This window comes from Balaenoptera physalus, assembly GCF_965194825.1.
Source record: "Balaenoptera physalus genome assembly, chromosome: 13".
In the NCBI taxonomy this organism is placed as follows: domain Eukaryota; kingdom Metazoa; phylum Chordata; class Mammalia; order Artiodactyla; family Balaenopteridae; genus Balaenoptera; species Balaenoptera physalus.
The window spans coordinates 406,819-420,997 of NC_138892.1; the positions used below are offsets into that span (position 1 = coordinate 406,819).

The 14,179-nt window shown below is 57.5% G+C and overlaps 1 protein-coding gene across 6 annotated transcripts in view; it reads left to right on the plus strand.

Annotated features, from left to right (window-relative positions):
• Positions 1-13,221, plus strand: part of SBF1 (SET binding factor 1) — a 28,691-nt gene extending 15,470 nt beyond the window's left edge. For 4 of the 6 annotated variants that reach the window (XM_082420762.1, XM_082420764.1, XM_082420763.1 and 1 more), the window contains 15 exons: positions 81-277; positions 386-523; positions 3,082-3,159; positions 3,416-3,588; positions 3,665-3,844; positions 4,345-4,446; positions 4,523-4,708; positions 4,780-4,906; positions 5,008-5,138; positions 5,209-5,439; positions 11,286-11,393; positions 11,489-11,700; positions 12,402-12,489; positions 12,560-12,691; positions 12,781-13,221. In XM_082420762.1, coding sequence (XP_082276888.1) covers positions 81-277; positions 386-523; positions 3,082-3,159; positions 3,416-3,588; positions 3,665-3,844; positions 4,345-4,446; positions 4,523-4,708; positions 4,780-4,906; positions 5,008-5,138; positions 5,209-5,439; positions 11,286-11,393; positions 11,489-11,700; positions 12,402-12,489; positions 12,560-12,691; positions 12,781-12,879 — 2,182 coding nt within the window. In that variant the 3' untranslated portion in view covers positions 12,880-13,221. The remainder of the gene's footprint in view (positions 1-80; positions 278-385; positions 524-3,081; positions 3,160-3,415; positions 3,589-3,664; positions 3,845-4,344; positions 4,447-4,522; positions 4,709-4,779; positions 4,907-5,007; positions 5,139-5,208; positions 5,440-11,285; positions 11,394-11,488; positions 11,701-12,401; positions 12,490-12,559; positions 12,692-12,780) is intronic. The other 2 variants (XM_082420765.1, XM_082420767.1) reach the window with 1 other exon arrangement.
• The last annotated feature ends 958 nt before the right edge of the window (positions 13,222-14,179 follow it).

Consider the following 14,179-nt stretch of genomic DNA (forward strand, 5'->3'; position numbering starts at 1 on the left):
GGCCGAAGGCCCAGGGGCGCCTGGCTGTGGGTCCAGAGTGCCTTTGGCCTGCTTCTCCCCTCACGTCCGCCTCCTCGCAGCTACCCGGGGCTGCTAATCGTCCCGCAGAGCGTCCAGGACAACGCCCTGCAGCGCGTCTCCCGCTGCTACCGCCAGAACCGCTTCCCGGTGGTCTGTTGGCGCAGCGGGCGCTCCAAGGCCGTGCTGCTGCGCTCAGGGGGCCTGCACGGCAAGGGGGTCGTCGGCCTCTTCAAGGCCCAGAACGCGCCTTCTCCGGGTAGGCTCCCTGCTCACGCTACAGCCCGCCCCGCCCCCGGCGCCCCGGCGCCCCGCCCCCAGCGCCCCGCGCCCGGCGCCCCGCCCGCAGCTCCACTTCCTCCCGCAGGCCAGTCCCAGGCCGACTCCAGCAGCCTGGAGCAGGAGAAGTACCTGCAGGCCGTGGTCAGCTCCATGCCGCGCTACGCCGATGCGTCCGGTCGCAACACCCTCAGCGGCTTCTCCTCGGCCCACATGGGCAGCCACGGTGAGGCTGCTCGGGGCGGGAGGACCTGGGGGGTTGTGACGGCATTTATGGAGGGCAGGCCAACAAGGGGGCAGAGTGGGGTGCGGGAGCAGGTGAGTGTCCTGAGGCCCAGCTCTGACCACTCCTCTGGGGGTTTACAGAGGAGGCAGCAGGCCCAGGAGTTTGGGGCATGCGCCCAGGGGCCATCCTGGGCCCTACCCCTTGCTGTCGGGGTACTGGTGCAGGGTGACCCTTAGAAGAGCATGTTGTCCACAAGCGGTGGTCTGGTCTCCTGGGGTGACACGCGGGGACCCTGTTGTGGCAGGGTGAGCCATGTGGACGCCTGGCGCTGGGAGAGGATTTTAGACAGAAGACACCCAGGAGGGCTCCAGGGCGTGCAGGCAGGGGAGGGTTTGTGTCAGGATGGGCAGCCTCACCCCAGGGTCTTGCTCCAAGGCAATCGCTTCTGCACCCCGCTTACCCTCCACCTGACCCCATCCTGCCCCCGCACCTCCCCCATCTCCCCCCGTGACAGCCTCTCCCCTACCTGCCCCTGTCTCCCCCCATCTCCCCTCCTGGACCCTCCGTCACTGATCTTCTGGTCCCGTCTGGTTCATCCTCTTGGCCCTCCTGGAAGCTGCTGGGCCTCCTGGAAGCTGCCCTCTAGCCCATGTTGGTGATCCACGAGCTGCCTCTCAGTGCGTGCTTGGAGGTTTCATCACCCCGCTGGAGGCATGAGGGCTGGGGGGCTGCCCGCACTGGGCCTGACCATTGCCCAGATGCTGGCCTGAGCCAACCCCCGCCTGTACCTCAGCAGATGCGGTGACAGTGTCTACCAGGGATCTGTACACACCTGGAGCCGTCCTGGCGGTTGTGTGTGCAGAGTTGGCAGATGTCACACGAGGGTCACTTCTCTCTGTGAGACCCTTCCCCCACCCTGGCTTGTGCAGGCATCACACCAGGGGTCACTTGTCGCTCAGGCCCTCCTGATTCCCTCCCTCTCCTCACACTTGTGTGCGTTTTTCTCTGCTGCTGCTCTAGCTTCCAGATGCACTGGCTCCCAGATGCATTGCTCTAGCTCTCAGGTGGCTTGGGGGCTGGCAGACCACCTGTGGGGCTGAACCTTCTAGAAGCCCGGGCATCGTCCTTGATTCTTCCCTCTCTGCCCACCCTGAGTCCTGTGAGCTCACCACCCGAGTCTGCAGCCATCCCCATGGCCAACTGCCCCCACGCTGGCCCAGGCTGCTCCTGCCCGTGGCACAGGGCCTCCTGGGGCAGCCGCCACTCGTTCCTGCAGCTGGAGGGCCTTCACCCCTCCCAAGTGAGGCCTGAGGCGCACCCCAACCGCAGGCACGTCCGCTGCTGCTGGCGCACAGCTGCCCCAGGGCCCGTGCAGCTTGTCGTTCGGTGCTCCGCCTGCAGCTGTTGTCACCACTTGCTGGCCGCCGGGGCCCAGGGGGCTGGGAACAGCGTGGCCAGGCTGCCCTCACGGTAGTTAACGGGGACGCTGCCCTAGGAAGCGCTGGACGCGGTGCCACCTTCCGAAGCGGCACAGGCCTTCCTCCTCTTGGTCCTCTGCTGGGAATACCGCTCTCTAGTTTGAGTGGCTTTTAGTTTTCCAAACATCAGAGTCCGTCACTAAGTATGTTCCATGGTTACGCTGTCTTCCTGCCTTCTGCCCCCTCCAGAGGTTCTGATTGGCCCCTGCCGGCAGCACCCTCCCCACAGGGTCTTTGGTCTCCTAGTGCCTGTGTCTTCCCTAGTGTTGCTTGGGCATCTCTGACTGTCCCCACAGCCCACTGGTGGTGCTTCTTGCTGTCCCCCGAGTTCTGGGCACGGGCCTTCCCCCTCATTGCCTAGGGGCGTACACCGGTTCCAGTCCAGACTCTGTGTCATGAGGACACACCATCCTCACTGGGGGTGACCGTGCTTCTGCCTGCAGCGTAGTGGGCTGGCGCCATGCTGGCCTCTGGTGCCCTGCGCCCTCTCTGTAGAGGCGAGTGAGCCCGGGTCAGAGCCAGGTGCAGGCTTTGGAATCCAGAGGCCACTGTGGATCCGCCTCCTGCGGGCTCCCTGTGCCTCCAAGCTGGGCCGTCCCAGCCCGTAAGCCTCGGGCCTGGTCCTCACAGGTGGCTCTGTGCTGGGACTCGGGCCTGCCTGTGTCCTGGACTGAACCACCCTCCGAGGTTCCAGGCTGGGAGCTCCCAGGCTGGGCCTCCTCTTCTCTGGGCTGCACCTCACGGGCACCTCCTGCTGCTGTGTGCTGGGCAGAGGCCGCTTGGTGGCCGTGTGTCATGAGCAGCTTAGGCAGTGTCCACGGGGCTGAGGGTGCAGAGGAGGCGGCCCAGGGTCCTGCCTGTCCCCTGAGCCTTTCTACCTGCCACCGGGTCCTCTGTTCCCTAGTTTGCCCTGGGGGCCCAGAGGGCCTTGGTGCTGATCCTCACTGTCTCTGGAGCCCCCGGGGGGGTTGGTGGCGACCCAGCCCTGCACCCAGTCTCCTTGGGCCACAGCTCCCCCCTTGCTGGGCGCACCCCCGGGCCTGGGGCCAGGCCTGAGCCTTCTCTCTGCTGTGCCCCCAGTGCCCAGCCCCAGAGCCAGGGTCACCACGCTGTCCAACCCCATGGCGGCCTCGGCCTCCAGACGGACTGCGCCCCGAGGTACCGTACTGGCCGTGCGGGCTGGCTCCCCACTCCTGGCACTGATGGCCCCGTGTGACTGCTCATGGGCACTAACGTCCCCCACACCTGGCACTAACGGCCCCGTGTGACAGGCCAGCATAACCCAGCCCTCCCCACAGCCCCGGGCACTAACAGCCTGACGCCCTGAGTCCCGCCCTTGCCCTCCCTGGGAGCTCAGCCCCAGGTAAGTGGTGCCCTGGCCCTGCTTTGGTGCTCACCTGGTTTCTCTGTGCAGGTAAATGGGGCAGTGTCCGGGCCAGTGGGCGCAGCGGTGGGCTCAGCACTGATGTAGGCACCCGGCTAGCAGGCATGGGTCCCCCCCAGGCCAACGGGGCCCCCCCCGACCCAGGCTTTCTCCGGCCCCAGCGTGCAGCCCTTTACATCATTGGAGACAAAGCCCAGCTCAAGGTGACTGGGACGGGGTCCTGGGGCCAGGTCGGGGCACGGGGCCTGGGCGCGTCTCACCACAGCCGGCTTCCTCCAGGGTGTACGGCCAGATCCCCTGCAGCAGTGGGAGCTGGTGCCCATCGAGGTGTTCGAGACGCGGCAGGTGAAAGGCAGCTTCAAGAAGCTGCTGAAGGCGTGTGTCCCCGGCTATCCTGCCACTGAGCCGGGTTCAGCCTCCTTCCTGTGCTCGCTGGAAGACTCAGAGTGGCTGATCCAGGTCTCTCCACTGCCCCTGCCCCACCGTGGTGGAGGGCTACCCGGGGGGAGGGGATGCAATGGGCCGGGCCCCCCACTTACCTAGAGCCATGGGTGGGCGGGGTCTGGGCTTGCTCTTTTGATAGCATTGGGCTTCAGGAGGGGATGCTGGCCACTTCCCAGTGGTGGTACCTGGACAGGGGAGGGAGGCCAGGGCCCAGCTGTGTTGGAGACCTCTGCTCTCTGTCAGGGTGGGGCTGGGCACGTCAAGGAGAGGGGGCGCCTCTTCAGGCCCAGAAGATGCTGATAGGCGGGTGGGTGGGTGGGTGGGCGGCCGGGCGGGAGGAAGCACGCCAGAGCATTTCGGGTCCATCCAGGCTGTGCTGCCTCGCGGGGTGTCCCCTGGCGTGGGCCTGCGCGGCCGCCGCTCCTGTGGATGTGTGGGTCCTGGGGGCCCGGCTGGGTGCTGGAGTCTTAGGCCGCAGGCTCTGGGAGGTGCTGAGGGGCTGCGGGTCCCTGCAGATCCACAAGCTGCTGCAGGTGTCGGTGCTGGTGGTGGAGCTCCTGGACTCGGGCTCCTCTGTCCTGGTGAGCCTGGAGGACGGCTGGGACATCACCACTCAGGTGCGCAGTGGCCGGGGTTGGGGGGGGTGGTTGGGCCAGGTCCCCACGCCCTGCTGACCCACGGCGCTGCTGGCAGGTGGTGTCCCTGGTGCAGCTGCTCTCGGACCCCTTCTACCGCACCCTGGAGGGCTTCCGTCTGCTGGTGGAGAAGGAGTGGCTGTCCTTTGGCCATCGCTTCAGCCACCGCGGGGCCCACACCCTGGCCGGGCAAAGCAGTGGCTTCACGCCAGTCTTTCTGCAGTTCCTGGACTGCGTGCACCAGGTGAGCGGGCGGCCGTGGTGGGGGGCGCTGTGCGTGCTGACCGCTGGCCGCTGACTCCTGACGCCCCACAGGTCCACCTGCAGTTCCCCATGGAGTTCGAGTTCAGCCCGTTCTACCTCAAGTTCCTCGGCTACCATCACGCGTCCCACCGCTTCCGGACCTTCCTGCTGGACTCGGACTACGAACGCATCGAGTTGGGTACGGCGGGGGCAGGGGCGGGGGACAGTGGGCGGGGGCGGTGGGCACGGGGGCGCGGTCGGCAGCCGGGGTGGGGCCGCGCTCAGCGCTGCCCTCCGCAGGGCTGCTGTATGAGGAGAAGGGGGAGCGCCGGGGCCAGCCGGCCTGCCGCTCGGTGTGGGAGTACGTGGAGCGGCTGAGCAAGAGGACGCCGGTGTTCTACAACTACCTGTACGCACCCGAGGACACAGAGGTGAGCCGGGGCCTGGTCGGGGCGGGTGGGCCCCTCCGTGCTCCGGTGCTCACGCCAGGCCCGCCCCCAGGTCCTCCGGCCGTACAGCAACGTGTCCAACCTGAAGGTGTGGGACTTCTACACCGAGGAGACGCTGGCCGAGGGCCCCCCCTATGACTGGGAGCTGGCGCAGGGGCCCCCTGAGCCCCCGGAGGAGGAGCGGCCCGATGGGGGTGCCCCCCAGAGCAGGCGCCGGGTGGTGTGGCCCTGCTACGACAGCTGCCCCCGAGCCCAGCCCGACGCCATCTCCCAGCTGCTGGAGGTGTGTGTGGCCCCTGAGAGGGGAGAGGGGGTCCTAGCGCACGTCAGTTCGGTGGCCCTGCCCCTGCCCCCCCCCCCCCCCGCCCCCCGACGTGGACGGTGCTCTGCTGGGTTCCCTCCTGCCTGGTGGTTCCCCCTTCAGAGAGAGATGGGCCTGGAAGCTTGGGGTTGATGTTCAGGCTTCTCTCACCCTCGCTTTGCCAGACTTAGTGGGCGTGTCTGCTTAGCCTCAGCAATCAGGATTCAATAGGACATGGGCCCCCGGAAGAGAGAAAAGAGCCCCTTGGGGTTGGGGTTTGGGGGGAGGCTGGGGTGGCATGGAGGGTGGCTGTCCGGTGGCTGGAGTTCTCCCCCGGGGCCTCAGGTCCGGACCACAGGAAGGTTTGCATGCCCCTCCCCACCCCTTGGCTGGGTGTCTTTGGAGGGATATCTAAGCATCCTGATCTTCTGCTTCCTTGGGGGGAAAGTGGGGAGGCTGATTCCTGCCTCTCGGGGAGGTGGTGAGGTGTAAACAAGCAGGTGACAAGGTTTTGACAGCCCAGCAGTGGCCCAGGCTGAAGGCACTGGCCCCCCAGGGTTTGGGGAGCCTGGGTCATGGTTTTGTGGGTGAAGGGGATCCACAAGCACAGAGAGCAGAGGACCGTCCTCTTATCTCTGGTACTACTCGTGGCCTTGGAGTCGGTGCCCCTAGGCCAGCGTCTGTGTGGCGTGATGTCTGGAGTGCTTTCACTTCTGACTGGTCTCTGTCTTTACAGTTAAGGTGAGTTTCTGGATGGTACTCAGCATGTGGTTAGGTCTTCTTCTTACCCATTTCTATCTTTCATTGGACTTTTTTTTTTTTTTTTGCTGCTTTCTTCCTTTTGTTATTTTTCCTGACAGTTGAGTATTACTTTTCCATGTTATCTACTTTGTGTGGCTTTTGAGCTGTATCTTTGTGTTATTTTTAGTGGTTGTCAGTGACTGCCGTCCCAGCCCCTCTGGGATTGAATTGCACACCCCCCACGGGAACTGCCCACTCCTGTCCTTCTGCCTTTGTCATCACCCCTTTTACTTTTACCTGTGACATCAGCACAGAGCATGGATTATGGTGGTTTTAAATGGTCAACTTTGTTTTAAAAAAATGAGGAAACAAGAGAAAAGCCTTCTATGCTTTTATGCTTTTTGCTGCAACCCAGTATTTTTCATTCTCAGTGTAGATCTGGTATTGTATCATTTCCCTTTAGCCTGAAGAACTTTTAATGTTTCTTGTAATCCAAATCTGCTAGTGACAAATTCCCTCAGCTTTTTTTTTTTTTACCTGAAAATGTCTTCATTTTCTTTTCTTTTCCTTAATTTCACCATTTCTGTTTTTATTGTATAGTTAATTTACAATGTTGTGTTAGTTTCAGGTGTATAGCAAAGTGACTCAGATATATATATATCCTTTTATAGTGTCTTTTCCATTATAGATTATTACAAGATGTTAACTATGGTATGCTGTGCTATTCAGTAGATCCTTGTTGATTATCTGTTTTATATATAGTAGTGTGTATATGTTAATCCCAAACTCCTAATTTATCCCTCCCGCCATCCCCTTTGGTAACCATAAGTTTTTATTTATTTATTTATTTATTTATTTATTTGCTGCGTCGGGTCTTATTTGTGGCCCGCTGGCTTCTCTCTAGTTGTGGTGCGCGGGCTCCAGAGCACATGGGATCCAGAGCATGTGGGCTCTTTAGTTGTGGCCCATGGGCTTAGTTGCCTGACCAGGGATCGAACCTGTGCTCCCTGCATTGGAAGGCGGATTCTTAACCACTGGACCACCAGGGAAGCCCCCATAAGTTTGTTTTCTATGTCTGTGAGTCTATTTCCGTTTTGTAAATAAGTTCATTTATATCATTTTTTTAGATTCCACATACGTGATATCATATGATATTTGTCTTTTTCTGTCTGGCTTACTTTACTTAGTATGATAATCTCTAGGTCCATCCACGTTGCTGCACATGGCATTATTTCATTCTTTTTATGACTGAGTAGTATCCCATTGTATAAATACGCCACATCTTCTTTATCCATTCATCTGTTGCTTCTGTCTTGGCTTTTGTGAATATTGCTGCTATGAACATTGGGGGGGGGGTGCATTTATCTTTTTGAATTAGAGATTTTGTTTTTTCTGGATATATGCCCAGGAGTGGAATTGCTGGGTCATATGGTAGTTCTGTTTTTAGTTTTCTGAGGAACCTCCATACTGTTTTCCATAGTGGCTGCACCAATTTACCTTCCCACCAGCAGTGTAGGAGGGTTCCCTTTTCTCCACTCCCTCTCGGCATTTATTATTTGTAGACTTTTTTTTAATTTACGTTTATTTATTTAATGTATTTATTATTTTTGGCTGCGTTGGGTCTTCGTTGCTGCGCGTGGGCTTTCTCTAGTTGCGGTGAGCGGGGGCTGCTCTTTGTTGCAGTGCGTGGGCTTCTCATTGCGGTGGCTTCTCTTGTTGCAGAGCACGGGCTCTACGCGCATGGGCTTCAATAGTTGTGGTGCACAGGCTTAGTTGCTCCGTGGCATGTGGGATCTTCCCGGGCCAGGGATCGAACCCTTGTCCTCTGTGTTGGCAGGCAGATTCTTAACCACTGCCACCAGGGAAGTCCCTCCCCTGTAGACTTTTTATGATGGACTTTCTCACTGGTGTGAGGTGATACCTCATTATAGTTTTGATTTGTATTTTTCTAATAATTAGTGATATTGAGCATCTTTTCATGTGCCTGTTGGCCATCTGTATGTCTTCTTTGGAGAAATGTCTATTTAGGTCTTCTCATTTTTTGATTGGGTTGTTTGTTTCTTTGATATTAAGCTGTGTGAGCTGTTTGTATATTTTGGAAATTAATCTCTTGTCCGTAGCATTGTTTGCAAATATTTCCTCCCAGTCCATAGGCTATCTTTTCATTTTGTTTATGGTTTCCTCTGCTGTGCAAAAGCTTTTAAGTTTAATTAGGTCCCATTTGTTTATTTTTGTTATTATTTGTTACTCTAGGAGATGGATCCAAAAAAATATTGCTGTGCTTTATGTCAAAGAGTGTTCTGCCTATGTTTCCCTCTGGGAGTTTTATAGTATCCAGTCTTACATTTAGATCGTTAATCCTTTTTTTTTTTTTTTTTTGGTGGCGCCATGCAGCTTGTGGTATAGTTCCTTGACAAGGGATCAGACCTGTGCCCCCTGCAGTGGAAGTGTGGAGTCCTAAGCACTGGACTGCCAGGGGATTCCCTTTAATCCATTTGGAGTTTATTTTTGTATATGGTGTTAGAGAATGTTCTGATTTCATTCTTTAGCACGTAGCACCACGTATTGAAGAAGCTGTTTTTTCTCCATTGTATATTCTTGCCTCCTTTGTTGTAGTTTAATTGACCATAGGTTCATGGGTTTATTTCTGGGCTCTCTATCCTCTTCTATTGATCTGTGTCTGTTTTTGTGCCAGTACCACACTGTTTTGATTACTGTAGCTTTGTAGTATATTCTGAAATCAGGGCACATGATTCCTCCAGCTCTGTTCTTTCTCAGGATTGTTTTGGCTATTCGGGGTCTTTTGTGTTTCCATACAAATTTAAAAATTTTTTGTTCTAGTTCTGTGAAAAAGGCCATTTGTAATTTAATAGGAATTGCATTGAATCTGTTGATTGTCTTGGGTAGTGTGGTCATTTTAACAGTATTGATTCTTCCAATCCAAGAACACAGTATATCTTTCCATCTGTTTGTGTCATCTTCAGTTTTGTTCATCAGCATCTTATAGTTTTTGGAGTACAGGTCTTTTGCCGCCTTAGGTTTATTCCTAGGTATTGTATTCTTTCTGATGCAACGGTAAATGGGATTGTTTCTTTAATTTCTCTTCCTATGCCTTTATTTATTTATTTTTTAAAGGAATATTTATTGATTGATTGATTGCCACGTTGGGTCTTCATTGCTGCGCTCGGGCTTTCTGTAGTTGCGGCGAGCAGGGGCTACTCTTTGATGCCGTGCACGGGCTTCTCATTGCGGTGGCTTCTCTTGCTGTGGAGCACGGGCTCTAGGTGCATGGCTTTCAGTAGTTGTGGCTCGTGGGCTCTAGGAGCACAGGCTCAGTAGTTGTGGCACACAAGCTTAGTTGCTCCGCATCTATGCCTTTATTTATTATTATTTTTTAAATTTATTTATTTATTTATTTATTTATTTATGGCTGCGTTGGGTCTTTGTTGCTGTGCGCGGGCTTTCACTGCGGCGGCGTCTCTTGCCAGAGACCACAGGCCCTAGGCGTGTGGGCTTCAGCAGTTGTGGCTCACGGGCTCTAGAGCACAGGCTCAGTAGTTGTGGCGCACGGGCCCAGTTGCTCCACGGCATGTGGGATCCTCCCGGACCAGGGCTCGAACCCGTGTCCCCTGCATTGGCAGGCGGATTCTTAACCACTGCGCCACCAGGGAAGCCCTATGCCTTTATTTTTTAAAGGGTGTTTTCTTTGGATGTAGAATGCTAGGTTGACAGCTTTTTATACTTGGCAGTTTAAAGATGTCGTTCCAGTGTTTTCTGCTTGCATTGTTTCTGATTGAGTGTTGGTGCTCGTTCTTATCCTTGTAAACCGTGTGTAACATCACCCTTTTTTTCCTTGACTACCTTTAAGGTTTTGTCTTCATCTTTAGTGTCAGCAATTTGGCCATCACATGGTTTTTTTTGTGTGTTTGTTCTGCTTGGAGTTAAGCTTCTTAGATGTATGGGATGATAGTTTCAATCAAACTTCGTACATTTTAGGCCATTGTTTCTTTTTTTTAGTCTGTGCCCCGCGGCATGTGGGATCCTAGTTCCCCGACCAGGGATCGAATCCACGCCCCCTGTGTTGGAAGCGCAGAGTCCCAACCACTGGACCACCAAGGAAGTCCCTAGGCCATTGTTTCTTTAAAAAGTTTTTTCTGCATGATCTTGTCCCTCATTTCCTCTGGGACTTTTTTGCCCGATAGGTCACTGAGGCTGTATTTGGTTTTTTCCTCCAATCTCTCCTGTCTGCAGTTTTTTTTTATGATTCCTATTACATTGTTTTCAACTCTACTGCTCTTTTCTTATGTTTAATGTGCTCTTAAGCCTATTTAATGAATTTTCCACTTTAGATATTGTATTTTTCAGCTCTAGTGTTTCCATTTTTTTTTATAGTTTTTCTTTTCTGTAGAGATTCCCCATTTGCTCAACCATTATGTCCATCTTTAAATCTTAAATGTATTTATAACAACTGTTTTGAACTTCTGGTATGCTAATTGAGTGTCTAGTTCATTTCTGGATCTGTTTCTTTTAACTTTTCCCCTGAGGATGCTTCTTATTTTCCTGCCGTTCTGCTTGTCTAATAATTTTTTTTAAATTTATTTATTTTTGGCTGCGTTGGGTCTTTGTTGCTGCACACGGGCTTTCTCTAGTTGCGGCGAGCAGGGGCTACTCTTCATCGCAGTGCGCGGGCTTCTCACTGCGGTGGCTTCTCTTGTTGCGGAGCACGGGCTGTAGGCACGTGGGCTCAGTAGTTGTGGCGCACGGGCTTAGTTGCTCCGCGGCATGTGGGATCTTCCCGGACCAGGGCTCGAACCCGTGTCCCCTGCATTGGCAGGTGGGTTCTTAACCACTGCGCCAGCAGGGAAGTCCCTTGATTATATTTTTTATGTCTCTTCAACTGTTGTCTCCAAATACTGATTTTGCCCAATCCCTCCCCCTTGCCTCCTCCTCCTCCTCCTCCTGGACAACAGTTATACATTCGTTAGATCTTTTCCCTGTCTCCTTTCGTACATCTTCCATCCTTTTATCCTTTCGTGTTCTAGTCTGGGTACTTTCTTCTGCGTCATCTCTCACTGATTCTTCTCCAGGAGCTGCAGCGGCTGGAGACAGAGCTGGGCCGACCCCCTGAGCGTTGGAAGGACGCCTGGGATCGGGTGAAAGCTGCCCAGCGCCTTGAAGGCCGGCAAGACGGACGTGTGAGCGGGGGTGGGTGTGGGGGGCTGGGGTGGGCTTGCTGCCAGGAGGAGGTGGAGGCCACCCCCCTGACACGGGCCCACCCTCCTGCCCCCAGGGCACCCCCAGCTCCCTGTTGGTGTCCAGTGTGCCCCACCACCGCCGCTCGCTGGGTGTGTACCTGCAGGAGGGACCCGTGGGCTCCACCCTGAGCCTCAGTCTGGACAGCGACCAGAGCAGCGGCTCAACTGCATCCGGCTCCCGCCAGGCAGCCCGCCGCAGCACCAGCACCCTGTACAGCCAGTTCCAGACAGCTGAGAGCGAGAACAGGTGTGAGAAGCAGCTCTCTCTGCACCACGGACACCTCTGAGCTAGAGGGACTCAACTGGGGTCCCAGGCAATTCTCAGATGGGTGGGGGGCAGGTGTCTTTGGGGAGCTTCTAGTTATTTCTTAGGTGGACTGATTTGCGGGGGAGGCCATGATGGTGGCCTGAGCCTAAGCTGTGACCATTACTGGGGAGAAGCAGGTGGGCTTCGAAGGGGTTTGGGATATAGAACTGGTGACCACAGCCAGGCCACGGTGGCTGCGGAGGAGGAGAGGGACAGGGACCATGGGATACCTGTGAGGGTGGGCCAAGTGCCCAGTGAGGTTGGGGCAGCTTCCAGCAGAGGCTGGGGCCCGGCAGGCTGCATGCCACCCTCTGGGCCTGGAGGGGCCACGTTGCCGCAGTCGCCTCCCCAGACCTGCCTGCTCCGTGTCAGGGGTCCCTGCTCTGCACGTAGGGCTGTTTCCCTGAGACCCTGAGGCTCTGGTGTGGGACCCTCCCGAAGTGTCTGTGCTGTGACGGGCATGAGGGGGTCCTTTCTGGGAACAACCCCAGGCTTCTTCGTGTTCCCTTGCCCAGTGCTCCGGGCTTGGGTCGGTCTGGGGACAGGGACCTCGGTCTTGCTGCTGGGGCTGGCGGGGCTGGCGAGGCGGGGCCGTTGCCGGGCCCTGATGGCTGTTCTGGCTGGTTCTTCTGCAAACGCAGGTCCTATGAGGGCACCCTGTACAAGAAGGGGGCCTTCATGAAGCCCTGGAAGGCCCGCTGGTTTGTGCTGGACAAGACTAAGCACCAGGTGAGTGGTCAGTGGGCCGGCAGGGGTAGGGAGTTGAGGGAGCCCTACCCTGACCTCCTGCCCTGCTCAGCTGCGCTACTACGACCACCGAGTGGACACGGAGTGCAAGGGCTTCATCGACCTGGCGGAGGTGGAGGCCGTGGCGCCTGGCACTCCCACTCTGGGTGCCCCCAAGACCGTGGACGAGAAGGCCTTCTTTGACGTGAGCTGCGGCTGGGGGACGGGGGGGGCGCGGGGGGGGGGGGGAGGCAGCCCGCGTGGGGCCGTGGAGTCAGTGTCCCGTGTCCCCAGGTGAAGACGACGCGTCGTGTTTACAACTTCTGTGCCCAGGACGTGCCGTCAGCCCAGCAGTGGGTGGACCAGATCCAGAGCTGCCTGTCGGACGCCTGAGCCCGGCCCTGCTGGGCGGCTCTGCGTCCAGTCGTTACAGACCACTAGGGGTGGGCAGGGCCCCCCGGCCATGTTTACAGCCCCCGCCCTTGACAGTATTGAGGCCCCGCCCCCAAATGTGTGTACAGCCCCCGCCCCCACCCCGCCCCGCCCCGCCCCGCCCGGCCAGCTCTAACTTATTTTGGAGCCCTGGCTGAGCACCCGCCGGGAGCAGCCACGGTACAGCCCTCGCGGTGGGCCTGTAAATATCCCCCCTCCCGCCCTGTCAACGTGCTGGCCCCGGCCGGCCAGCCGCAGACAACCTGTTCCTAGAACCAGAGTCTATAAAGAGCGCTAATGACACACCGCACGCCTGCGTCTCCTCCGTGTCCTGGGGCCGGGGTGGGTGGCGGGGGCCAGCATCACCAGGCTTCTGCTTGGTGCCCGGCCACCCATCCCTCCAGGCCTCAGAGGCGATCCTGGGGCTGGTGCAGAAGGCGCCCCCTAGAGGTGTGTGTGTTGTGAAGAAGTGGGTACAGGGGAGGTGGCCCCCAGGAAGCTGTCCGGAGTCCAGACGTGCTGGTTCTCCCCTGGTCAGATGAGAGTCAGTCAGTGGGATGGGGCCTGAGGAGGGGGAGACAACACCAAAGAGGGTGGGCTCTCTGGAGAGCAAGGGTGCTGGAGGGCTTGACATGGGGGGCTTATGTATGGGGAGGTGGGTCCCCAAGGACCCGACGGCCTCCACTATGGGCACTTTGCTCCAAAAGCCTGCCTCTGCCTCTCCCCTGGGGTCCTGACCATCCTCACCCGGCCCCAGTCTTGGCTGTAACGCGGGTCACTCTCCCATTCAGACGTGAGTCCCACCCAGGCTAGGGCCTCACTCGCAACGGGTGCCAACCAGGGGCGGGGCGGGGCAGGGCTGGGTGGGCAGCAGGTGGGGGGTGTGTGGGGTGGAATGTGGCACCGCGGAGGCTGGGAGAACATCCCAGAGTGGTCGGGGTGGCGGCCACAGCTCCTGGTCAGAGGGGCTGGTGGTGCGGGGGGCCCGGCCAACAGCGGCACCCGTCAGTGGGCGCCAAGGCGGGGCTCACCCAGGTCCTCCCTGGGCCCACGGACAGCCGCCGGGCCGATGTTCCTGTTGCCCAGGAACCTGTGGGTTTGGGGTTCCTGCCCGAGACTCAACCTCCAGGCAGAGCTCGTTTCACAAAGAAAAAAAAGCTCGGTCTTTACTCAGGAGTTGACTCAAAGACGGGCCCGGGGGCAGCAGACGACCCCTGCTGCCAGCCAGGTTGGGGATCCAGGGCCCGCAGCGTAACAATAC